The sequence below is a fragment of the Acartia tonsa genome, chromosome 5 (assembly GCF_053477335.1).
Source record: "Acartia tonsa isolate MP-2025a chromosome 5, ASM5347733v1, whole genome shotgun sequence".
Lineage (NCBI taxonomy): Eukaryota > Metazoa > Arthropoda > Copepoda > Calanoida > Acartiidae > Acartia > Acartia tonsa.
In genome coordinates this window covers 39750980-39776414 of record NC_137264.1, presented here as the reverse complement: position 1 = coordinate 39776414, position 25435 = coordinate 39750980, and the positions used below count along the sequence as shown (strand labels likewise).

The 25435-nt window shown below is 32.0% G+C and overlaps 1 protein-coding gene across 2 annotated transcripts; it reads left to right on the top strand.

The window, feature by feature from the left end:
* Window positions 1-3433: 3433 nt before the first annotated feature.
* LOC145319484 (serpin B3-like) lies at window positions 3434-24590 on the top strand. 2 transcript variants are annotated; one of them, XM_080161631.1, is made up of 15 exons: window positions 3434-3590; window positions 3990-4083; window positions 4479-4569; window positions 5003-5093; window positions 6980-7095; window positions 9150-9253; window positions 10525-10616; window positions 11524-11597; window positions 12474-12558; window positions 15745-15806; window positions 19530-19602; window positions 21259-21378; window positions 21654-21875; window positions 22067-22119; window positions 22941-24590. In XM_080161631.1, the coding sequence occupies exons 1-15, from the start codon at window positions 3441-3443 to the stop codon at window positions 23062-23064; spliced, it is 1551 nt and encodes a 516-aa protein (XP_080017757.1). In that variant the 5' UTR covers window positions 3434-3440; the 3' UTR covers window positions 23065-24590. The 2 variants fall into 2 exon arrangements, with proteins under 2 accessions (XP_080017757.1, XP_080017755.1); XM_080161629.1 differs by having other exon boundaries at window positions 11524-11600; window positions 12477-12558.
* The last annotated feature ends 845 nt before the right edge of the window (window positions 24591-25435 follow it).

Here is a 25435-nt window from a genome sequence, read left to right as displayed (position 1 = left end):
ATTTAATCAGTTTTGTTTAAATGTCCAGTTCTAACACTCTACGAGTGTTAATGTTCGTTTGTCCTACTGTTCAGAGCTTTGATTATATGGATGTTGTCTCCTTATTCAACTAACGTAAAATATTAATATTTCAATTATAAAAATATCTGACGATAATACTTAATACTTTAATAGTTATTTCTCGTATCTTATTATAAACGGCTTTCTGCGGATATAGAATGTACAATTATAAGATTAAAACTAGTTTTTTTAGCCCCGTGGTGCCGAAGGCACCGGCTAAAAAAACTAGTTTTAATCTTGTGATTGTACATTTCTATATTCGTAGAAAACTGGATATAATACGATGCTAGACATAGTTTTTTCGTATGGATGAGAACCGGTTCCTATCCACCGGATTCGAATGAATACGAGAAAAGTTTTTAAGAAAATTCCTAAACAAGGACAATGATAAGTATTGCAGTAATCTTAAATAATTAATGAAACATTAATTATGCACATCAAAAAAAAATAATTATATTTCAAAAATGTTTTTTTTTTCAAACACTCAAACGAGCATAGGACATTTTTTACGTGATGATATGTCAATTCAGGGGCCGATTGAACACTCTGTACTTTACTAATTATAAGTTTTCTGTGTTCTACAACTGTAAAAAATATTTATTTCTTAAAATGTACAAAGAAAGATATTTTATAATCCAAATTTGAAATCAACATTTAGAAGAAACATTTAGGCATTATTGTCCTTTTTAGAATTGTGTAAATTTTTATACTGCTTGGTATCCATACTTTCGTTTCAGACGGACGCGTATTTTAGAGAAGCTGATATTGGGGGTTATATTTAAGAACATATTAATTTTAAAGAAGATTTTTTTTACACTTAACTAAATTATCATATAATACTAAGTAGAAAAAGAATATTTGAGAGTAATTTAAACTAGTATCCAAAGTTTTATATCGTTGGCTGGTACACAAACTTTGAGTACTTTTATTAAAAAAATATTGGGTAATGAAAACTTTTATTGTTCATTCTTTTCAATCAATAATCTATAATACATAGTAGAACTATGTCTGTCTGTCTGTCTGTTTGTCTATCTGTTTGTCTGTCTGTTTGTAGCGAAGGATGTCGCTAACCGCTGAACCGATCGGGTTCTCCTTTACAGGGTAGCTTCTCATAAGTCCCGGGAAGGTTTATAACTATTTTCGTGGGGGGGTGGGACACCCCCAACCCCCCCCCCCAAAAAAAAAAAAAATTGTTAAAAACTAAAATTAAAATAGTGGGGTCGACTTTCGCCCCCCCCCCCCAAAGAAATCTTTTAAAAAATTTTCTTTTAAATCTAAAATACGAAAAATTGGTTTGATCAAACCTCTTGAAGCAAAGCCCCTAGAGGCTAGGGGCGAAGCTGCTAGTTTAAGATAAAGAAGGTGTAATTATTGTGATCATAATTGGGGGTATGTTTAACAAAATTAACGTCTCTTGTTTTATCCCTTTAAATCCCTGCACAATACATACAAAATAATAAACCTAATGTGGCCGAAAGTCGTGTGTCTGTCGTAATTCTTAAAAAAATTATTTTTTATTATTAATATCTTTTTAAAAGCGAAGTTCGTTTCAGATGGATGATGTCATCCTTGTTTAGAAAAACAATTGTTGTGATTACAATTAATATTATGTAATCATAAGATAACACTACTATTTCCAGGGATTGTGGAGACATTGGGCTGTTTATTGCACTAGTTCCCAAAGTTTTATAATGTGATTTTTTTATTCGTTGGCTCACTAACTTTGGGGACATTTGTTGAATTTTGATTGGTTGGTTCATTATTTTGAGTGTCAAAACGGTTTAACACCAGTAGTAAGGATGTAATTGTACAACAATTTATCTATCATTGGCTTATCCCTTTAGATCCCTGACTATTCCGTGCTGCAACGCGTTGGAATAGGTTTTTACATTTTCCAGCTATTGCGAATATCCCTTATTTGGGCTACAAGAAAAAGAAGAACATAATATTATCTTTTGTCCTAACCTAAAGATCTCAGAAAATGGTAGTCCGAATTGTTTGTAATTTTCAGGGAAGCTTTGTAAATATATTGTGGTGGTTTTAAGCTAATTTTCTTACCTCCCCTAGAGGTTAGGGGCGAAGCAACTAGTTCAAAACAGTTGAAAATGATTCCTATTCAATTATAATAATTGAAATGCAGATTAGTAACATAAGTTTTAACAGTTTTATTAAAACATATCATTACTAAAATTGCTCAACCATGGAAAAGCAATTCAGCTGAAAAAATATACACTGTAATTTTTTTTTGTGAATTATTTCATTTAACTTTCAGGTTATTTACTTACGAGGAGTTTTGCCCCTGGCATATATATCATTGTATATTACAGGGGCTAGGACGGGGTAACAAAACTAGTCTAAATACTCCAGGAGGCTTGTGAATCTGTCCTAAAATAGAGAACTCAATCGGTTCAGTGGTTAGCAAATTCTTAAAGGATAGAAAAACATAAAAAAATTACTTTCGATTTTACATAATGTTTAATAATTAAACCTAAGATTGGATTAGTTAATGAAAATAAAGTTTTAATTTTGAATAATTTTAACAGTGTACCAAGCAAACCAAATACCATTATGTAGTTAAGCTTATACTTACTGTTATTTGCAAATTAATACATTATTTTGTGGATTGTATTATATTTATTAAATTCAATAGTAAACAATACTATTAATGGTATATAACCAAATATACCTACAAACTTTAAATTTTACTTTATTTTATAAAGAAAAAAATTACATTTGAATTAATACTTTTGGATCATGGAGAAAACGAAGTAGACGATTTCGTATTTTTAATGTAGCTTTTCTCCTTTTTCTAGCCCCTGCGGAGGGCTCTAACTCTTCGGACCTATTTCCTAAACCTGATTGGCAATCATTAACATTGAACTAACCTAACCCAACCTAAAATAATCTATAAAAAGCTACTGTGATAATACGACGAAACCCGCTACTTGGTTTTCTTTCCATATTTTTCCCTGATTTAGAAGATATAAGACTGCGCCTGCCATATTTAATCGATTCACGGAACCTTTGAAGTATTTTTCGAATTAATTTAGTTTTGGCAGAATTTTGGTAACAGCTGATATTAAGCTAAAAAACTAACAATTAATAACTCAATCTACACCAAGTTTTAAAAATCTGATAATATCTATTAAATTAAAAGCCATTCAGGATAAGATCTATCAATACATATTATGTACATTTGAATTTTCTAAAAAATGTATACCTATCTACAAAAGACCCAATGCCGTCCCAAAGACCCAATGCCGACGTCCAATTGGGTCTTTGAATATCAACGAATAGTGTCGGGAATATTAACACAGCCAAGAGCAGAAAGCAATTTGCTAGCAGACGAAAGAGGTCCTTGACAGGGGGATCCAGGTAATATGCATCTATTCTATAAATTTATTATCTTAAGTAAACCGCCAATACATATTATAAACAAAACTCTTAATTTTCAGATAAAAATGCGGAAATATTTATTGTTATTATTTATGGTGGCTTCGGCCATATCGGTCCCCACCACAATTTTACAGGTATATAAACAAGGGCAGTTTGGCCCATTGCTAGGGTAATTCTTATGATAAAGTAACAGGATGCCTGTATGTTAATATATCTGTCAGTACCAAAGGATCTCGCTAACCGCTTATTCGATATGATTCTCCTTCACAGGGTAGCTTCTCATAGATCCTGAGAAGGTTTATAACTATTTTTGTGGGACGTTACCACGACCCTCCTAAGGTTAATCATAAGCATTGCCATCAAATAAATTATCCAACATTGCAATTTTAAGCAGTAGCACATAAAAAGAAGATGCACTGTTAAGAAAAAACCAACTACATTGCTAAAAAAAATTATATTTTTTAAAACGAAATGGTTGGATTTATGTTTGTTTGTGCAACAGGCTATTGTTGATTTATATTTTTTTCTTTAAGGATACATCTTCTGAAGAATTATTATTAGATACAACTACTCCCAGCGACGAAATTTCTTTAGTTGAGGATTTAACTGAAGAAAGTATAATTGAAGGTAAGAGAAGGAGGTTGCCCATAATCCGGCACAGAACTGTGCTATGCCGATTCAGATCTTTTTTGGTATCATCTTCTATTTCTAAATTTTAAAATTTGTATACCTCTCCCATTCCGTCTACAAAATAATCACCATGTCCACATCAATCGGCACCCTGGCCTGCCTAGCCGCAACGCTCGGCCCCTTATCCTGCCTAACTGCGGGCAATCGGCCCCCTAGCTATATAACCTAACCTAAAAATTGCAAAAAAAATCCTAAGAGGATAAAGCCCTTTTTTCTATAGAAAAAATCTAGGGGCTATGCTTCAGATTCAAGAGGCTTTTTAATTATGGAATGAAATTTTTAAGTGGCTGTATAAAACATATATATCTTTTTAATATTGAATTATCATTTAGAGCTTCCTATCCAAGGAGACGTGATTGCTGTTGTCCCTGACATTGTACCTGATGACCACAGCTGTTTCACTGGGGATCATGCGGATCAGGAAAGTCATTCAGCCGTCAATTACCTTTTGTTCCATCTCCTCTCCTCCTAATTGAGGAACCTACGGACCAATAAATTACTATATTACATCACTATATTAGCAATCTAAACTGACAACAAAATTTTCCTTGCTATAAATATCTACTTATTATATTTCTATTCAAATTGTCGGTTTTACTATAGGTATGTTTTTTGATGCTCTCCTTCAAAGTGCCTATCAAGCCAAATCTCTGCTTTTCCACTGTAATAAGAGGGGGGATTGAAGGCAATTTCATCTATAAACTAAATAAAACACTTCAAAATTGAAAAATTTACCTGATCTTCCTTTTAACACCTGTTATGAAGCCTAAATATCAATATCTAACATTCTGATAATAGATAAAAAAAAATACCGTATTTTAATATTCATTATATCAATGACTACACAATGCTAGGACACCCTACAATTTATTGCAGATTCCAACTCTGGGATAAGTCAGTCTGTTATCCATATGGCTGAAAGAGATTTCTCTGTCAATTTAATCAAGGTACGTTTTTATTATTTTGATACTAATATTCCACTACCTAATATTAATTTGGAGATGGCATCTACAATCATTATTTACCATTATGGACATAAGAAAGGATAGGTTTGGATATTAAGATATATAAGTTTTCCGGAATTTTAAAGTTAGGGGGAGATTCGAAATCTGCATCAAATTTTGAGGATTTTTTTGTAAAATTCGTTTTTTCTATAATTCTTTATCTAAAAGCGGAAATGCAATTTAAGTTAATTAATTTTGGCATCTGTGATTGGTGGATTTAAAAATTCTGCGCTCTGATTGGATGGCGTACATCATTCAACCAATTAGAGCGCAGGTAGTTTAAAATCGACCTATCCTATTGGTCAAAATTAATTAACTTAAAATGCATTTCCGTATTTAGATAAAGAATTATACAAAAAACGAATTTTATAAAAAAAATCCTTAAAATTTGATGCAGATTTCAAATCTCCCCCTAACATTAAAATTCCGGAAAACTTATATATCTTATTGGATATTTAATGTTTTATATGGTTACGTTAGGTCTATTTTACTCAGATTGTCGGCTTTCATTGGGGCTATGCCTCTTGTGGAAAGTGGATAGATAACTCGGCAGCCGCGCATGAAATCTGTAGCTCGCAGGGAAAATTGCGTTTCAAAATATTAAAATTTGCTAGATTTAAAAATCTAAATCTTAAAGAATCAATAGTCCAGCAAATTTTCCAGATAAAGAATAGTTATTTCCCGCATCGTATTATAAACAGCTTTCCGTTGTTATAAAATGTAGACAAAGCCCAAATTGTGTTAAAATTGTGTCAAAAATGATCCCTGTGACGTAATAAAATGAGGGAGATGAGAGGAAAAGTGGGAAAGAAAACTCCTAAAAAAGAGATTGATAATCGCTCATTTTTATTACGTCACATGGATCATTTTTGACACAATTTTAACACAGTTTGGGCTTTGTTAAAATGTACAATAAAAGCACTGGCTAAAAAATGGTTTTATTCTTATGATTGTACATTTTTATATTCGTAGAAAACTGAATATAATAAGATGCTAGACATAGTTTTTTTGAATGGATGAGAACCGTTTCTTATCCCCCGGATTCAAATGAATACGCGAAAATTATTTAGAATATAAATATAACGATGACAGAATAATTAAATATTTTACATGTATTTGTATTCACAGTATTAAAAAAATTATTTTCATTGCAATTGATTTGATTACGTCACAAATATAATTGATTGGAGAGAAGTACTTTTTTGGGTTTTAATTTTTGTAAAAATCTAGATACAACTCAAATATTCATCTGATTGAAAAATAGTTGTATAATGTGTTTGGATCATATGTATAAAAATAACTCTTACAATTTTTGTAATCTAAAATTTTCACCAATTTTACTTCATTTTCATAAAATAATAACATATTTTATATTCATATTACATTGACCGAACGATTAAGTGTGAAGATATAAGGTTTATAGAATAAACTTTGCGTGTTAACAAAATTGCTTTGTCATATGTTAAGTTAAGGAAGTGGTTAAAAGTATTTGAATCTTTTTTATTAATAATAAAATTAATTGTTTTGTATTTTTGTAAATAAACGAAAACCTTTCATCGAAAGTTCAATACAGGCTGTACTTATTTTCATGGGGGAAAGGACATTGAAATGAAAATTATACAAATACCTTAAGTTTTTATAACTCGTTCTTTCATAGTTAGCTTTAAAAACAAAAGATTCCAGGGCTTTAATTATCAGAAAAACAAGACCCCATTTGAAATAAGAAGTAATTACAAAATATCAATGATCATATAGTGAGAAGGGAACTTGAGCTTTTTAGAACATGCTTTGCGCAAAAAATCTTTACCACTAATAATATTCTTTTTTAGGGAATCTTCAAGAAGTTTGAGAACGAGAAAATAACTGAGAACATATTTTTGTCTCCCAGTTCTATTTACAAGACTCTGATGCTGGCTTATATTGGCGCTAATGGAAAAACCAAGGAAACCAACAAAATCAATAGAAAATATCATAATATAAAGACTGATTGGCTCCAGGGATGCTATATCTAAGCTTTTTAATTAGAAGAAGGGGGGGGGGGGTGTAACAATCTGAATATTTGGAGTTTTTCACCTATAAGGGGTGGAGGGCCGAAAAATTTAGTTTTGAAGGGTTTCAAACCTCATCAAATTTACCTCCTCCTTGCCTCTTTGGACGTCCTAGATTGACTGTCCCTTCAATAAATCTTTAAAAGTGACTTAAAAGTTGTAATTTTAAGGAAGGCTTTTTAGGCAATTTTGTAGTTTCCATTTTATACTTTGAAGCCTATACTGATGTATTTAACAAATGAAACTTAATTTAAAAGAAGCTTTGCTACTTAAAATTTTTGAAGTTGTCTAAATTTACAATTACTTTTTGAATTAATATAAGTTTTTATAAATAAAAGTAGAATTATGTTTAAAATGTACAATTTGACTAAAACCATAATATTTTTATCAATTAAGAGAAAAAATTAAATTGACGTTGAGTTAAGTAAATATAGATTATTATTTTCAATAGAGAAATATTATGTAACTTTTGGATATGAAGATTCATAAAATTTATTGATTAACTTGTTAATACTTTTTCAGCAGCGTAGCTACTTTATAACAATGCTTTTTTGTCTGTACCCTAACGTAACCTAGCCTAAAGTTATCTTTTAATTTTATTTCAAAAGTAAAATTTACGGTCAGTCTAGGTTCTGTTTGATATTTACTTGAGAAAATATTTGTTATTGTAAAAATTATATATAGCTAATTAATGATAACTCTTAAATGATTTATCAATTAAATCTGGTTACTGAGTGACTAGTTTTGTTATTCATAATATTAGCAAGGGTGTCAACGTCCATAGAAAGACTCTCCACCCTCCTCCTTGACAAGGGTCTATACTCCCCTTGACACACCCCTCTAAAATAGCCAAAGGAGGTGTCAAATTCACCTCCCATCCCCCCCCCCCAAAAAAAGTTTTCTATATTATACCCTCGTAAAGATTACAGCCCCCTCGATTTGTATTGAGACTGAGTGGGTGTCAAAAATCGCTAGGGGGTTGTCAAAATTTTTTTCAACAGGGCGGCTCCAGCTCTCTCTAAATTTAAAGTTTAAGCTTTCAGTGATAGGCTAACGATAACCTCTTAAATATATTAAAACAAGAATGACAACATCCATAAAAGCGAAGCACTGAAACGGTAGGACAAACGGACATTAACACTTATAGAGTGTCAGAACTAAATAATCAGAATATAAATGTATAAGAATCGGAGCAAAATTGTAAGTAAATTTGTTGAATAACTGCTTGATACAGGATAATGTTTATGGACATACTTACATTTTTAGGACTTGATTCTAGAGTTGCTTTGCTTATAACATTATAGTTTGTTGTCCCAGAAATCAACATACCAAAAAACAGATCAATCGGATGATTGGATCACACAAAAATTTGTTGTTAAAAAAGTAAAAAAATCAACATGTTTAAAATGGACGAACGGACATTCTTTATAGAGTTGCTATGCTTTCTAAATCGTACCTAACTACTAAATGAATCACCATGCAAAGTTTAAAATCAATAGGACAATGCTAACAAATTGAATTAACGAAAAAAGCTATCCGTTTGTGACGGAAGGACGGACCTACCCTAATTATAGAAAAGCTTCGCTTTAAAAAAAAGCATAATATGACATGACATGATATATAGTTCAGTAAATTAAGTATTTCGCATGAAATAAGCTTTATTAATAAGTTGTTATTGAGTTATACTTTTCATAACAACCTAATAAACTTATATATATATGAAGGATATATATATTAATAGACAATTTTGGGAAATAGTTAGTAAATGTAATGATAATAAGTTAAAACAAAACATTGTTGTTGTTTTTTAAGTTTTAAAAATGTTTATGTGAGCTAAAGTTAATGAGCGAGTTGTACCTTTTTCCAATAAAAAGGTTCCTCGGATTGTAAATGATCCTGATTTAGAATCATAAGAAACCTGGATTTTGTTGACGGTGTGTAACCACCAGGAGGAGCTGCAGGTTGGCCTGGGACTCCAGAGTTTGACCAAACCTGAAATATTGAAGGCATTCATGATGGATCTGGCCTACCAGGCTGTTAGAGAAAAAACCCCAGGTATAAATAGTGCGGCTACTCTTTAGCTTGACCTGTAGGTCTGAGAACTTCATAAAAAAAAGACTGATACCCCCACCCTTCCTTATTAAAAAAGAATATGGGAATACTGTTTCTTTTTTGTTTACCTAACCTTACCTAAAATTACGTATCAAGAGCTACTGTGGAAATACAACGAAACCCGCTTCTTTATTTTCTTACCAAGATCTAATCATAGGACCAATATGGTTCTCCTTAAAGGTGGCGTTTCTTATAGGTTAAGGGAAGGATTTACTATTTTTGAGATGGTATCTTCACCCTCCAAATATAAATCATCCCCCTAGTTGTTCAACATAAGAGAAAGTCAGACAATGTAGATGTAGATAAACTTTGCTTCTAAAATTTTCGTGTTTTTATTGAAATTTTAAACTTCTAAATAGGACCAATTCAATTAAGTTTTGTTTATAAACTTAGTCCAAATTTGAACTGACGTAAATATCTTTTCATTTCCTTTTTAGTTTCATTTAGGTAAAGAAAATAGGGATATGTCTCTAGGATATAGCCAAGGGTGGTAAAAAAGTCACACTTCCTTAAATTAAAGTGTGAAAAAAATTAGTGCGCTTCACGCGTCAATTTACCCTTTAAAGTAAGAATGTTTGACTATTGAGTATTTTCATTGTTAGAATGGGTGTATGGACCTCTGTCACTAAAAATAAAAACTTTTGCCTTATTACTCCCTGCCTTAAACTCACATCTTCCTGGCTTTCGCACTCATCCCTGTGCACGCCTCTGTATGCACGCTATTGCTTGGGATCTAAAGAAATAATATAATATACCTATTTCAAATGAAATCTGGGATAGGAAAGTTAAATCTTTAAAATAGCCTGAAACCTAAATAACCAATGCGTAGCTTGCTTTATTATTTTTTACCACATAGCTCATTAATTAACGAAATCCTATAATAATACTTACGAACGGACGCGTCTAGGAGCTCTGTATTAGGTTCAGAAGCTATTTAAAAAAAAAATTAATATAATAAGGCAATAATACTAATAATCCTGATCATATATCCTTGTAAGAGTCATAAAATGGCTAAAATTTAAAATAATTGAAATACAAATGAAACAAAGATAAAAATTCGTTTAATGACGTCAATTTCGAAAGCGGCAAAATTTTATTCAATCCAAAATTTGAATCTCAAAATTAGCAAACTAATCTGATTTTTTCCCCAACTAAATCGCCGATTTAATTTTGAAAATCTACACAAAATTTAACACAAATTTTATAATTTTCAGGACTTGGTTATGAATTCAAGGACGCGAGCAGATTATATTTTGACCAAACTATCCAGTTGAATGATTGCTTGAAGTTCGCTTTGAATACACAGGTATAGTAGTAAAAACAAATGCATTACTGGCTGCGTTACTCAAGAACATGAATGTCTTTGTTAGAATTGGTAAAAATGGTTTTAACAAGGATAACAACATCCATAAAAGCGAATCTCTGTTCCAAAAACTTAGATAAATAGGATATTTATATTATACAAAAATGGTTAACAAGAAATTTAAAAATCAACATTTTAAAAATAGGAAAATTCTAGCATGCCTTAATTAACGAAAAGAGCTAACTGTGAGGTACTGACGGACGGGTGTACAAGCTCTGATTGTATAAAAGCTTTGCATTAACAAATTGTATTTAGAAAATCCGGGAAGAAAATGAATCGTTACTTTCAATATTAAAATTCCATGATATGACGATTTTATTTCAGTTTTCATTAAAACATGTCATAAAGTAAAATCATTCATGTTTTGATACCTACAGAGTACTACCTAAAAAGATAATGGAATGCTTTTTGTCATATTTTAGGTGGTTCTTGCATTCTACATTCAATTTTGCATGGAGAAAGAAATTAAATTGGTGTTATTTTTATGTGTAAGAAATAAATAGAAAGTCTTCCCTGAACCATAATTAATCTACCTGCAAAATCGTGATACAGTCGGTTCATCAATTTGCGAAATCAATTGAAATTTTACAACATGTCACTACATCCCAAGCTTCGATAAATAACTATTCCTGTAAGGCTTCGAAATCGAATAATATCCGCTGGATTAGAACCGGTTCTCAGCCCTACTGAAAAATCATTTATCAGACAATTTTCTACGAATAAGAAAGTAAAACTCATAATATTATTACCAGTTTTCTTAAACTGGAATTAATCTTATAATTTCTAGTTATACTATCCGTTGAAAGTTGTCTATAATACGATGCGATAATTAACCATATTTATTTTTTAGATGACTAGTGTAGACTTTAAAGAGGAGCCTGAAAAGACAAGATTGTCCATGAACAAATGGGTGGAATCCATCACCAGGAATGTTTTAATTATTAATAGTAGCCGCGCCCTTAGCCTTTATGGTAATTCCATTTCAAGCATTTGGTACTAGTACTTTTTATTAGCGAATCTACTCTATAATTCACTTTGTCTGTCCGTCCGTAACACTACCAGGGAACTTCTATTTTCTCGTTAGCTATTGAAGATATTGACTGAAATTTTTGGTGAAGATTCTCTGTATCAATGAGCATCAAGTGTATAGTTTACTTTGTCCGTCAGTCTATCGGTCATGCATAAAAGACATTGAAAATATTTTTTTTTATCAATATTTCAGATACGTTCCGTGATTTCTATAATTCATTTGCCTATTTGTCCTTCTTGAATTTTTAGTTCCTCGCTACTTATGGATGTTGACATCCTTGTTATTTGTTTACAGAAAGTGGGTCCTACCAGTATGTTAAAACATTTTGTTTGAATTCAAGAACCTAAACTGTTTAATTTATTTAGAAGTTTAGTTATATCTTTCTACCAGGGTCTTCGGTCTGGTTTAGACTTCCAGCTGATTTTGAAAAATGTAAAAGGTTGATTTCCTTGAAGCTTATAGGACGCGTGGTTGCCGAGCCCTGCTTTCTACTATGTATAAAGTATGATGTGCTAAAAATGGAATGCCTATTTCTTCCCCAATTTCCAAAGTTGAACAGCAGATAACCCAATTATTGCAAACGCTATTTTCAGCTACTCCGGTCAAAGAAAAAAAAGCGATATAATGTATAAACGATTTATACATTATACATTGTATACTTTCGGAAACTAAAATTCAGTACATCTAAAGCATACCGAATCATTAAAAATACATATACCATGTTTAGGTTTGGTGGAATACCTATTTATATAATAAGTAAAAACATTGTTAAGTGGACGAATTAAAGATTTGATTCCAAGTGGATATATTGATACCAGCACCAAGGCCTCTATTGTTAATGCTGCTTACTTCAAGGTAATAATATTAATCCTGATCCTTCAGAGGGTGGGGCTGTGTCCCCCCCCCCCCCTCTTATCTTATCTCATATTTTTATGAATATAAATACTATAAAATGACGTTTTCTGATAATTTAATAATTCTGATCATTAGACACATATGATATTATTTTATTATCGTCACCTTGGTTGCTACATGATAACAGAAAACCTGTTACAATAAAGTAGACAAAGCTAAAAAATAAAGGTTTAAGGTATATCTTGTCAGTCAAGATCCTCCAGATTTCCAGAAAACTTTAGACTGGTCCTGTTTTCTATTTTGTTGACTTTGTAAGATAAGGATCACCTATTTTTTTTAAAAAGAAAGAACTATTAAGTACTTTCTTTAATTTAAAATTAATGCTTACAAAACTCAGATTTTTAATTGTAAGAATCCAAATAAAAACGGATCTCTGACATTCATCATTTTTGTACTCACGTCAGAGAGATGTGTGACAAATATATTATAAAAAATATTACATATAGCTTCACCATTAACTTTAGCTCCTCTATCCTTTATTCTGTCTGTTCTAATGTAAGTTCTGTTTCTAGTGGCTTCGTCTTTAGCTATAGAGATTCGAAACCGATAATATCCTCTGGATTAAAACCTGCTCTCAGCCATACTGAAAGTCTTACATCGTATTACAGACCATTTTTCACGAATATCAAAATCATAAAATTAATACCAGTTTTGTTAACGCGGGCCTTGGTCCCTCGGGACTAACAATATTGGTTTTAATCCTTTAATCTTTAATTTTATTTTAATCTCCGCGGAGAGACTATTCCACATATATATTTTGTTGAAGATGAAGGGGATTTTTCTTGTTAGTGTGCTTGACACCCCCCCCCCCCCCCACCATAGTTAGTTATCATACTGGAATAATGCAAAAACTTAGTTTAATGGTAAACTTCTGAATGTTGGTTTACTTTTATACCAAATTTACAATTTTATATTAACCACTAAATAAACACAGACAAACCTTTCAAAAACACTTTAATTATATTAAGATGAGTTAAATTAGTAGTAAGTGCTATAATAGAGTCCCCACAAGGTTACAAGTTAAAACAAGTTGAAAGGGGTTTTGGTGGTTTGACTCCACTTTGTTAGTTACACCTAAGTTGATAAAAAAATAAAATAGATCTAACCAATATTGATTTAGTTGTAGTTAAATTTGGGATTTTTTTCTCAATGAATAAGAGCTGCACTTTACATTTGTTAGTCCTTGTTTTTTTTTATGTAGACAGATATCAATCCCCTCATTTTTTTATTTGACGGTGTACACTCACTTATTTACATGTGTTACATTATCAAATTATCAGAACCGCAAAATATTACAACAGCACAAACTTAACTGTATTCATTTAACATAATCGATTTATTATTACTTGAATGTTGTACCAACTTTTCATGTACTGTAATAAATTGATGATTGCAGCTGGCTAAAAAAATAAACCTCATCCACTCCCTTTTCCCCATCCCCTCCCCTCCTACTTGATAAACGAACTGACTAATTAATGAGGTACATGTTAGCAAGCTAAATTGACGACAAATTTACTCCTGTCAACATATTCATTTTTAACATATAAATACTTGTTATTGTGTATTTTAACATATATCTACTTGTTATTGTGTATTTTAACATGTATCTACTTGTTATTGTGTATTTTAACATGTATCTACTTGTTATTGTGTATTTTAACATGTATCTACTTGTTATTGTGTATTTTAACATATATCTACTTGTTATTGTGCATTTTAACATGTATCTACTTGTTATTGTGTATTTTAACATGTATCTACTTGTTATTGTGTATTTTAACATGTATCTACTTGTTATTGTGTATTTTAACATATATCTACTTGTTATTGTGCATTTTAACATGTATCTACTTGTTATTGTGTATTTTAACATGTATCTACTTGTTATTGTGCATTTTAACATGTATCTACTTGTTATTGTGTATTTTAACATATATCTACTTGTTATTGTGCATTTTAACATGTATCTACTTGTTATTGTGTATTTTAACATGTATCTACTTGTTATTGTGCATTTTAACATGTATCTACTTGTTATTGTGTATTTTAACGGATAAATAAAATGCGGGGGTGAAAAGACAACTTATTTTTTGATATATTGTTATTTATATATTGATGCAGGGACAAGGTTAGCAGCCATTATAACAAGGATAATAATATACAAAGACTATAGATTTAAATAATTTTCAGCTATGGTTTGCATCCTTTTGTCCAAAAACATTGGAATGAAAAATCTACTGGTCCCTAAAGTTTTACAAACTAGTTCTCTAATTAATTAGCTTAAAACTTTAAGGATTTGTATAATATTTAAAAGGTTCTACAAAGAAACTGTGTTCAAACTTTTGGGCTAATACTTTTCCTAAGAAATGAAAGAGATAATTCAAAATTGTATCAATTTATCGTTCATTGTCTTATCTCATAAGACTTTAACTAGTTGGTAACTAGTTTTAAAATAAAGGATTATTATTTACATTGTTATAAAAAATAGCCAGATTTAAAAATTAGAGATTTATAAATTAATCTTAAAATAATAATGAAGTTTGTATGACCTAATATTTTTGGTAGAATTTATTTCTTTAGGTATTTTAAAATTATTTTAATTTTTAATTTACAGAAACGTAAAAATAAATTGAGGAGTAGGTGCGTTACACGAATCATTGACGTCATTCTGTACCACTTACTTTAGGATAAAATAATACTTATCTTTATTTTCAATGTCTATTTACCTCGTTTAGGCCAGGTATATCAGGGAATAAGACAATGGACAATAATTTGATTTACATCACCAATGATCATAAACAAAAATTGATTAGTCAAAATTACTGGTTGGAAATTATTAATACTTAACCAGCCAATCAAGATTTAAACCTAACGAATAAAGTAAAGGATCTTGTTTATAATGATTTGGGTATCAGTGTGATTTGTAGGTCAATGACCCCTCCCTCCCTGATAATTGGTCAGTTCGTTCATCCAGTAGGGTTGGGGTGATGGGGTAAAGGGGTTGAATGTACATTATTTTAGCCCTCTGCTAGTTTCACTTTATTAAGAGAACATGAAAATCTGGTGTAACATCCAAATAATAATAATAATATATCCATTAAAATAACCATTGTTTTTCTTGTTCAGGGTGACTGGATGTCCCAATTTAAGAAATCTGACACCAAGGCTGGAAACTTTTATATCACCAGGTTTGTTATAATAATTTATCACATCGTATTATAGACAGCTTTCCATGGATATTAAAATTAAAAATTATAAGATTAAAATCAGTTTTGTTTTCGAGGGGCCGAAGACCCTAGCTTACAAAACTGGTTTTAATTTTATGATTTTATTTAAATATTCGTGGAAAATTGTCTAGAATACGACTCTATACATTATTTTCATTATAATTCAGTAAGGTCGAGAACTGGTTCTTATCCACTGGATCTTATTCAGTTTCGAAGCCATACTGGAAAGAAGATTCTTCCCTAAAATGTCTGTAAAAAATATGGTTAAAAACATCCATAAAAGGGGAACTTCAAAATCACACTGCAGGACAAACAATCATTAACACTTGTGGTTAAAGCAGAATGTATTTTAGTTAGCAATTTTAAAGTCTATGGCTGTGTTGCGATTTATCTTACTATTTGTCGGCTGTATAGCATGACAGTTGGCCGTCACTATGGAGAGTTCTACTAAGATAGTCGGCTCATTTAATCTCCGGTTACTGAAATTATGCTCTAAACTACTATTATCTAATTATGCAAGGGATCTTAAGGGATAAGACAATGAACGAAAATTGATTCGTACCCTAAATTAATAGACAAATTTACCCTTTCTGTCTATTTAAATCTTTGGTGAAACTAACCAATCTAAATTTTTGACCAATGTTTTTAAAACAACAAATAAGATAACGTGTTTGTTACTTTACAGCCCCCCCCCCCCTCCCTGCCAATTATGATCCTTAGAAATTTGTAAATATCTTCTTGTAAATAACCCCACAGCAACCAATATACATATATATTAATAATCAATATTTTTATTAGGTTTTATTCCAATGCATTGTATTGTATTTTAGTGGCGTGCACATAATTATGAAAGGGGGAATGGGGTGCATTAAGTGCAACTTTAAATTATAACACCTCATTAAACGAAAACAGAGGGGATGTATTAGTATTACAGACAAAAAGAGTTGTTTTTATATTGTGTGTAACTTTTTAAAAATTGCAACCCCCTTAGGTTGTTTTCAGGAATAGGTTGGTATTACGGTTGGGTGAAACAGGAAGGGAGGGGACTATAGAATGTGTATTACACTAGTCACCAAAGTTTTATAATAACGTATTATTCTTATTCAATGTCTGGACAACTTCTGGGAATTTTATTGGATTTTTATCGGTTGGTCCAAACGTTTTAACCACTAACACTAATTTTAATCTACTGAAGGGGTAATTTCGTGTGTTATCATTTGGGATGTACATCAATTTATGGTAATTGTCTTATTTCTTAAGATCGCTGGGGTGAAACAGAGGGCTTTAATCAAGGCTACCATCTCGATAATTTACCCAAGTGGGTGGATACACTTCACTTCTGCACGCTTATGGTTGTATTTATATAATTACTAGTGGCTACGCCCCGAGAGGCCTTTAGGGGCACTTGAGATTCAACAATATTTTTTATTTTAGATTTAAAAAGAATTAATTTCATTAAGTTAATTCTATTTTTTCTTGTGTTGGGGGTCTTTTTTTAAGAGGCGATTTCTCTTTGGAGGGTGGTCTTACTCTCCCCCCAAAAAATTATAAACCTTACCAGGTTCTATGAGAAGCTACCATGTAAAGAAAAACCATATCGGTTCAGTGGTTAGTGAGATCCCTTAGTACACAACACGCAGACATATGTAGAAAGTATATCCTGTTACTTTATTATAATTATTACATCTTACTCTCAGGAATGTATTTATGTATTTATTACATCTTACCCAGGAATTTAATAAGCTCTGCAACCGCCAGATGCTATATATTTAATATAAATATAAAAATGGCGACACGTCTGCAGATAGTTGAACATAATGAAGTGGCAGTTGCTGGCGTTTGTCAAGTTAATGGCGGCTAAGTATTTGCTGCGGCATTACAGTTTTCCAAATACAGCTGCCATTTGCAGCAGAATAAACAGCATAATATCCCTAATTAGACAGGTTCATGATTATTGGGTTAAAATGCCGGCTGTAGTTGGTCGTAAAATAAGTTAGCGGTTGCTTGGCTGCCAATGAGTTAATATTTATATTCATAAATTCTTTTCTCGTATTCATTCGAATCCGGTGGATAGGAACCGGTTCTCATCCATACGAAAAAACTACGTCTAGCATCGTATTATATCCAGCTTTCTACGAATATAGAAATGTACAATCATAAGATTAAAACCAGTTTTTGAGCCGGTGCCTACGGCACCTCGGGGCTAAAAAAACTAGTTTTAATCTCATAATTGTACTTTCTATATCCGCGGAAAGCCGTTTATAAAACGATGCGAGAAATAACTATTATGTATTGCAATTCTGAAAAAGTGTGTTCTTCAAAAGATTAATATCAATTCAGTTAGTTTTAAAACCATTAACCCTTACAGATCGGGGGGGGGGGGGGCTCCAAGAGCCCCCTCCTCTAGTTTTTTCAATCTCATTTTTTTTTGTAGGTAAGATGGAGTGCTGTGACTTAATGACTTTTTAAGTTTAGTAATTATACGTCGGCTAGAGTTGATTTTATTAGGATATCTGGTCTGTGTCGGTCGTGGTGTCCGGTCAAAGTCGGTTGGGTAGCACCAAAATTAGAAAAAAATTCTTTAAAAATCTTAATTTCTACATTATGACTTTTGTGTAAAAGGAGAAACCTAAAATTTTTTTGGTGAATACTTAGATATCAATGACCTTCTGAGAAAAAATGTGTTATGACCGTTTGACCGCTCCCTGACCGACTTTATGACCGATTTTTATCTGGCTTTTACTACAGACATATATCATGAATATCGTGGCTTCTATTACAGCTAGAGTCCTATAAATTTTTTTGGTAAATCCTTGAGCAACACCAAACAGATAAAAATATTAATCGGCGCCGCCAACCGCCGTTTTACCGCCGAAAATGGCGGTTTCCGTTATTTGCCGTTTTTTGGCGATGATCAGAAAAAGTAATTTTTTTGTTATGAAAAATAAAAGTTCGTCCTAAAATATGGTCATCCTAGCTGCAAAATTGGCCGCTCTACAGCTGTTTTAAAATTTAGCTGCTGGCCGCTAAAAAGCGGCTAAGGAGCGGCCTGGCTGCTATGACTAGAAAAAGTAATTTTCTCTAAAAATACACATGAACCACCAGAAAAAAATTTTACGTCTTTATCTGTAACAGGAGCCGAGATAGAGGGGGGGGCTCTTGGAGCCCCCCCCCCCCCCCCCCCCGATCTATTAAGGTGGGAATTGGGGCCCGAGCTGTAAGGGTTAAGTTATTAGATTCTCTATTGTCTAGACTAGCGGATGCACCTTTCACATCTAGGGAATTTGGATGCAAATGGTGAGGGAGGGGGGCAGATAAAAAATGAAAACCATCGTAAAACGTAAAATTTAAAGTAACACATTTTATTTTCATCTCGCGACTTATAAGAAGCTTCCAAAAATACTAAATACAATCGATTCAGTGGTCCTAACGTAAGCATAATACAAAACTCTCTACTTCATATTTTCTCTACTTTTCAGAATTTATTTTTATGAAATGAATTTTAATATAATAAAGTTATACAAGTCACTTAGAAATACAATAGTCAACAGTATTATTATATTAGAATATTATATTAGAAAATTACATTAAATGCTTTAATTTTCGTAGAAAAAATGGCTGTAGTGTTCAAACTTTTAAACAAAATAAATTGATCTACAGAGAGGTTACTTTTGTTTATTTTAGGGATGAAATTCGTATTGTGAAGTTTATGAGCCAGCAAGGATCATTCAACTACTATGCCAGTCAGGAGCTACAGGTATGCTTTTAGATTCATAGCATCTCTATAAATATTACTTACTCAGAAGCTAATTATAGTACCCAATATAAATGACCTTATACTGGCCTACCATTGGTCTATTTAAATGTATACCTGCCATTAGTAATTTATTCTGTGTATTGGCCAATCGTTGGTCATTTGTAAAGGCACTATTAGTGATGGCAATCCGTCGAATTTTTGGGCCGGATCCGGATTCGGATTCTTAAAAGAATCCATAAAAAAAGTGGTGGATTCCTTGTGGATTCCAGATTTTTATTTTTGGCGGATTCCGGATTCGGATTCCAGATTCTGGCAGTATTTTTGATTTCATGTGACCACTGTACAGCCAATAAGAGGGCTTAGTTGACGGTGAGTGAATTACAAGCTCATCACGTGATCATTGGCTGTCCAATCTGAGCTCTTGGATTCAACAGCTCATTACATGATCGTTGTCTGGACAATGAGAGCTTTGCATTACCAGCTGATTTCTCAACTTCGTTTTTTATGTGGGAAGAGATGGGGGCTGGGGAGGGGATGTTTGTGGGGGGGTTGGGGCGTCAAAAAGAGGGAGTTGAAAGAAAAAACTCAAGACGCTAATTTTAGCCTACCAATTAAGAATCCGTAATCCACTATTGAAAAACGGATTCCGGATCTGGATTCGGATTCCAAAATTGGCCCAAAAATTGGTTGGATTCCAGATTCCGGGTACGGATTGCCAACCCTAGGCACTATAAAAATCTTACTTACTCAATCATTCCAACAGAAAAGTTATAAGACAATATAGAGTGCCATAAGAGCTAATAGTACATCATTATGATATCGCTAGAATGTTTACTTAAAATGGTCAATATTATTTAAAACCACATAGTTGACATAAATAATAGCAATTGTGTAATTTGAAAGCATGTACCAGCGATGACTTGTTTTACTTATTTGCATATAAGCGACGTAGAATGTTAAAAATATTTCTCATAAGAATGCTACAATCACGTAAATTTGTTAGTGCCGAGCTTCCAATTATAATATTTATATATTCATCGCATCGTATTATAGATGATTAGCCATTGAATACATTCACGCAACTTCCCCTGGTTGTGAAAGAAGGGGATTATTGAGTAAGTTTGGATACTTAATAGTCAAGTAGATAATATCAGTACTACCCTTATCCCAAACTCCTCTGCGGAGAGCGTCATTCATTACGGTGACTTAATTTGGGACACCTGCCATACTCGGCGAGGGTGAGGTAATAATGAGTAGCTCTCATGAGATAGCGGGTCAAGTCATAATGTGCTTGAACGTGGAGCTTGATAGTTCTAGTGGCTATACAAAAGTGTCTCAGCCTACTCCATGACTACTTAGGTCCAAACCCTAAGAGACTATGGATAATCAATCAATCAATCAATCAATATTATAGATAGCTTTTCGCGAATATAAATATAAAATAAATATAAGATTAGATTCAGTTTTGTTCGCCCCGAGGGGCCGCAGGACAAGGATATATAAACTGGTATTAATTTTCTATTTTTATATTCGTTGTAAGTTCCCTGTAATATGATGCTATACATGATTTTCAAGTATGGCTGATAAACGGTTCTTATCCAGCGGATATAAATCGGTTTCGAAGCCATACTGTAAAGTTATTCTTAATTCTTTTAGGCGCATGTTTTGGAGCTACCATACGAGGGTGAACACGTGTCAATGTTGATCATCCTTCCACCCTGGTTAGACGATGGACTTCAACAGACTGTCAAGAGAATGACCCCTGAAACCATGCAGGCAAGCTTAGATAGATAGATTGAACATTGTGATTATTTTATAGATGAACAGATTAAAATACAAGAAAATATATGTGCTTATCTTAAATGGACATAAAGAGTCTTTAATAACAGAATTGCTACGATTTACCTACCTACTTATAAGACTGACACACAGGCGGACATTTTTGAATAGAAGAGTAGCTTCGCTTCTAAAAAGAATATCTAGGCTAAATATATTTGAATGTTTTATAAACATTGTGGGACAGTTCCCTTATAAATATGTATTTTTTACAGGGTGTCCTAGCTGAAATTAACTCCGGATTCTACAAGAGCGAAAAGTTGGACGTGAAAATCCCCAAATTTTCCGTATCCGGCAGCCTAGAGCTCAGCAACGAGTTGGACAAGTTGGGCATGGGATCTGTGTTCAGCGCGGATGGTAACTTCACTGGATTCCTGGGCCCTGACGAGACTGCTGAGGTCAAGTTTAAAAAGGCCATCCATAAGTCTTTCATTGAGGTAAAGTTTTTATTCTTTGCATGTAAAACCAACTATTTACTATAAATTATTTATTATATCATTATTAAAAAAAAAATTTATTTCTGATTTTGGATCTACTGCAGTTCACGGTAAAATATTGCTGGTAACGAATATTGCCAAAAATCTATGAATTTTAAAGGCATCCATATTTACAAGAACATTAATTGTAGGTTAATGAGGAGGGTAGTGAAGCAGCTGCAGCCACCGCTCTTCTCAGCTTCAGGTTGGTCACATGCAAATTAATACAACTTTTGGATCTACTGCAGTTCACGGTAAAATATTGCTGGTAAGCAATATTTCCAAAAATCTATGAATTTTAAAGGCTACTAGCTGCCAAACGGCTGAACGTACAGATCATACCTGCACACCATTTTAAGCGGCATAAGAAGGCCTACAAATAATCTGGAATAGCAAAGATCCAATTATGCACAGGGAAAGCTTCACTGAAGAAAAAACGCGTAAAATAGATCTTTTTCGCGCATTTCTTTGCACTGCGAGATAATTATGCATTATTAATTTATGGCTATTTCAGATTATTTGTAGGCCTTCTTATGCCGCTTAAAACAGTGTGCGGGCATGATCTGTACGTTCAGCCGTTTGGCAGCTAGCAGGCTTTAAAATTCATAGATTTTTGGAAATATTGCTTACCAGCAATATTATACCGTGAACTGCAGTAGATCCCAACTTTTTATTTCTTTGACGGAATTCCATTTTTCTTCCTTTTTAATTGCTCAGAAATGGTATATTTAACTGTTCAATCATTATTCCTTTGCATTTATTTCAAATAATTTTAAAAATATTATCTAGGTCACAAAGGAACGTTTTGAGAAAAAAAAATAGTTTTTTTCAATGAGTATTATAGTAGGTTTAGTAAAGGCTAGACCCCAGCGGAAGAGGTTTTAACCCCAAGCAGTAGCAAGAAACGGTTTATCAATATAGAAAATTAGAAAATTTCGTTTGTACAAAAATGAGATTTTAGGCACAGCACTAAAGAATAATAAACTTTAAATCTGTGCTTTAGAATAATCATCTTTATTATTTTAGATCTGCCAGGCCGCTGTTTGAGACTGAGTTCAGGGCTGATCATCCATTCTTGTTCTTAATCTACGACAAACAGACCAACACAATTCTTTTCTTTGGGGTCTACCAGTACCCACCTTCCCCTTAAATAAATAAAATCTTTTCTTGTTCTTGTTCTTTGAAAATTTTAGAAGATTCTCTTTAACTTTAAGAATGGCATTTTAAAACTTACAAATTTTTCTCAATTCTTTTCTTAAAATGAATTTTATAGTTATCTATCGCATCGTATTATAAACAGCTTTCCGCGGATATGAAAAATATACAATAGATTTAAACTAGTTTTGTTAGCCCCGAGATGTCGAAGGCTCGGGGTAACAAAATGGATTTAATGTTATGATTGTCCATTTTTATATATACAGCAAACTGGATATAATACGTTACGATACGTGATTTATCCGTATGGCTTAGAACCAGTTCTAATCCAGAGGATATTAATAGGCTTCAAAGCCATACTGGAAATTAAATTCCTGTGTTTTTTAAGGGTTTGTAAGAGAAACTTGAAATAAAAATTTAATGCTTACTGAATAATTTATTAAGTTTAGGTCGCGAAACCAACTTTATAAATATAGAAATATGTAATTAAAGATAAAAGTCTGCTTCAAGAAAGCATTCGTTTTGACATTAAATTGGTCATTACAAATGTTTTTTAAGCAAAATCTTTAATAAAATTGGTTTCACTGCCCCAACTGTTATATATTGTAGAATTTTATGCATATTATTTCTTATGTATTTTTATTGAAAGAGTTTTGCTTAGAAGATCTATTGTTTAAAAAAATGCTGGAGGTTTTATTGCCCGAAATTTAAAGAAAAAAAGGAGCTAAAATGTTTCCATCTTGGATTAGTGGAATCACATAGAATTCTAGAATATCTATTTACTAAGAAAGGTTTACCTACCAGTTATGGAAATGGTTTTTTACACCTAAGGATAATGAAAAATGTTGAAAACGAAATTTGGAAAAAAATTACAATCATTTTACCATATAGTAGTAAAATTGGCTAAATTACATTTCCCATCATTATCTTTCTAGAAGAAAAGGTTCGTATTTCGTTTTTTAACATTTTTCAAAACCCTATAGATGTAAGAATCATAAATTAAAATAATCCCAGGTAGACTGTTTCATCTATATGGAGATAGGTATGCCTTCAAATTTTGATGTGATTTCAGCTAATGTTTCTACATGTGATATCTTCAAAACTTTATTTAACTTTTATTTATATATATTAAAATTTGATACTAAATTTTAATTAAATGTATATTTTATGTTCATGTTAAAAAATGCTCTCTTTTCTATTCATAAATATTGCAATAGAAAAAGGCTAATTAAACTTTCATTCAACCCTTTTAAATTTTAGACATTCATTTTTTTAAATTTTTGTTAAAATCCAATTACTAGTGGATAACTCACAAATAAGAACTTTATATTTTAATAAGAAGTCCCCAACGGGTATAAGGTGTAGTCCACTTGTTTTTTGGTCGATTTAAAATTTTTTGTAGGTGTTGCACCTCATTGGAAGATCATGTGATACAGTGTTATAACTCATGTTGTCAAAATTTGTATATAATTACAATTTACACACAGTTTTGTTATTATTAATAAACAAACAAAAAAACAATAGTAGATTTTGCATATTAAAATCGAAATTTTTATAATTATGTTCGATCCGTGCGTGCGTGCGTCCGTAATTGATGAAATTGAAACAATGCAATGTACAAGGTACAATATTGTAAGCGAATCATCTCTACAATCAATTCCCAAAAAATGTACGTCCATCTAGTACCCTATTTAAGCAGTCTTACAACAAAGGGAATTATCCACGAACGAGAGCAAGTGATTCTAAGCACCTTCCAGCATTGATCCATAGTATTTTTTTTGTGAATATACTAGGTTTATGTTTAATATTTGATTTATCGACTAAAAAGTTAGGTTTCGCCATGGTTTTATATGAAAAAAACTTTGAAATGTTAACCATTTTATGGTGCAATGTCATCAAATGTTTGGATGAGTTCAAACTGTGTTTAAAAGCTTTGACACAAAATAAATATTATTTAGATTAAAAATTTATATTTAGAAAAATCGTTGGTAACAATTGTAATATTTTAAACAGTTTAATTAATTTTCTTTTGCAATTTACAGCATTTGATGCTTTTTTGCCGTGTTATTTTCTTTTCTCCTTTGAATTCAACAAAGCATTTGAATATTGAATATCAAAAGATGCTTTACATTTCAAAGTTTTTTTCTTATAAAACCATGCTGAAACCTTACTTTTTAGTCGATAAACCAAATATTAAACTTAAACCTAGTATATTCACTCAAAAAATACTATGGATCAATGCTGGAAGGTGCTTACAATCACTTGCTCTCGTTCGTGGATAGTTTACTTAAAATTTTTTGTTTAGATTTTACATTTATATTCTGTTTATTCAATTCAGACACTCTACAAGTTTTAATATTTGTTTG

Excerpts from the sequence above, each read along its gene's own strand:
- LOC145319484 (XM_080161631.1), top strand. The coding sequence starts at position 3,441 with ATGCATCTATTCTATAAATTTATTATCTTAAGTAAACCGCCAATACAT. Across the intron at positions 10,617-11,523 it reads AGTTCGCTTTGAATACACAG|ATGACTAGTGTAGACTTTAA; the intron begins GTATAGTAGTAA and ends TTTATTTTTTAG. Across the intron at positions 21,876-22,066 it reads TCCATAAGTCTTTCATTGAG|GTTAATGAGGAGGGTAGTGA; the intron begins GTAAAGTTTTTA and ends CATTAATTGTAG.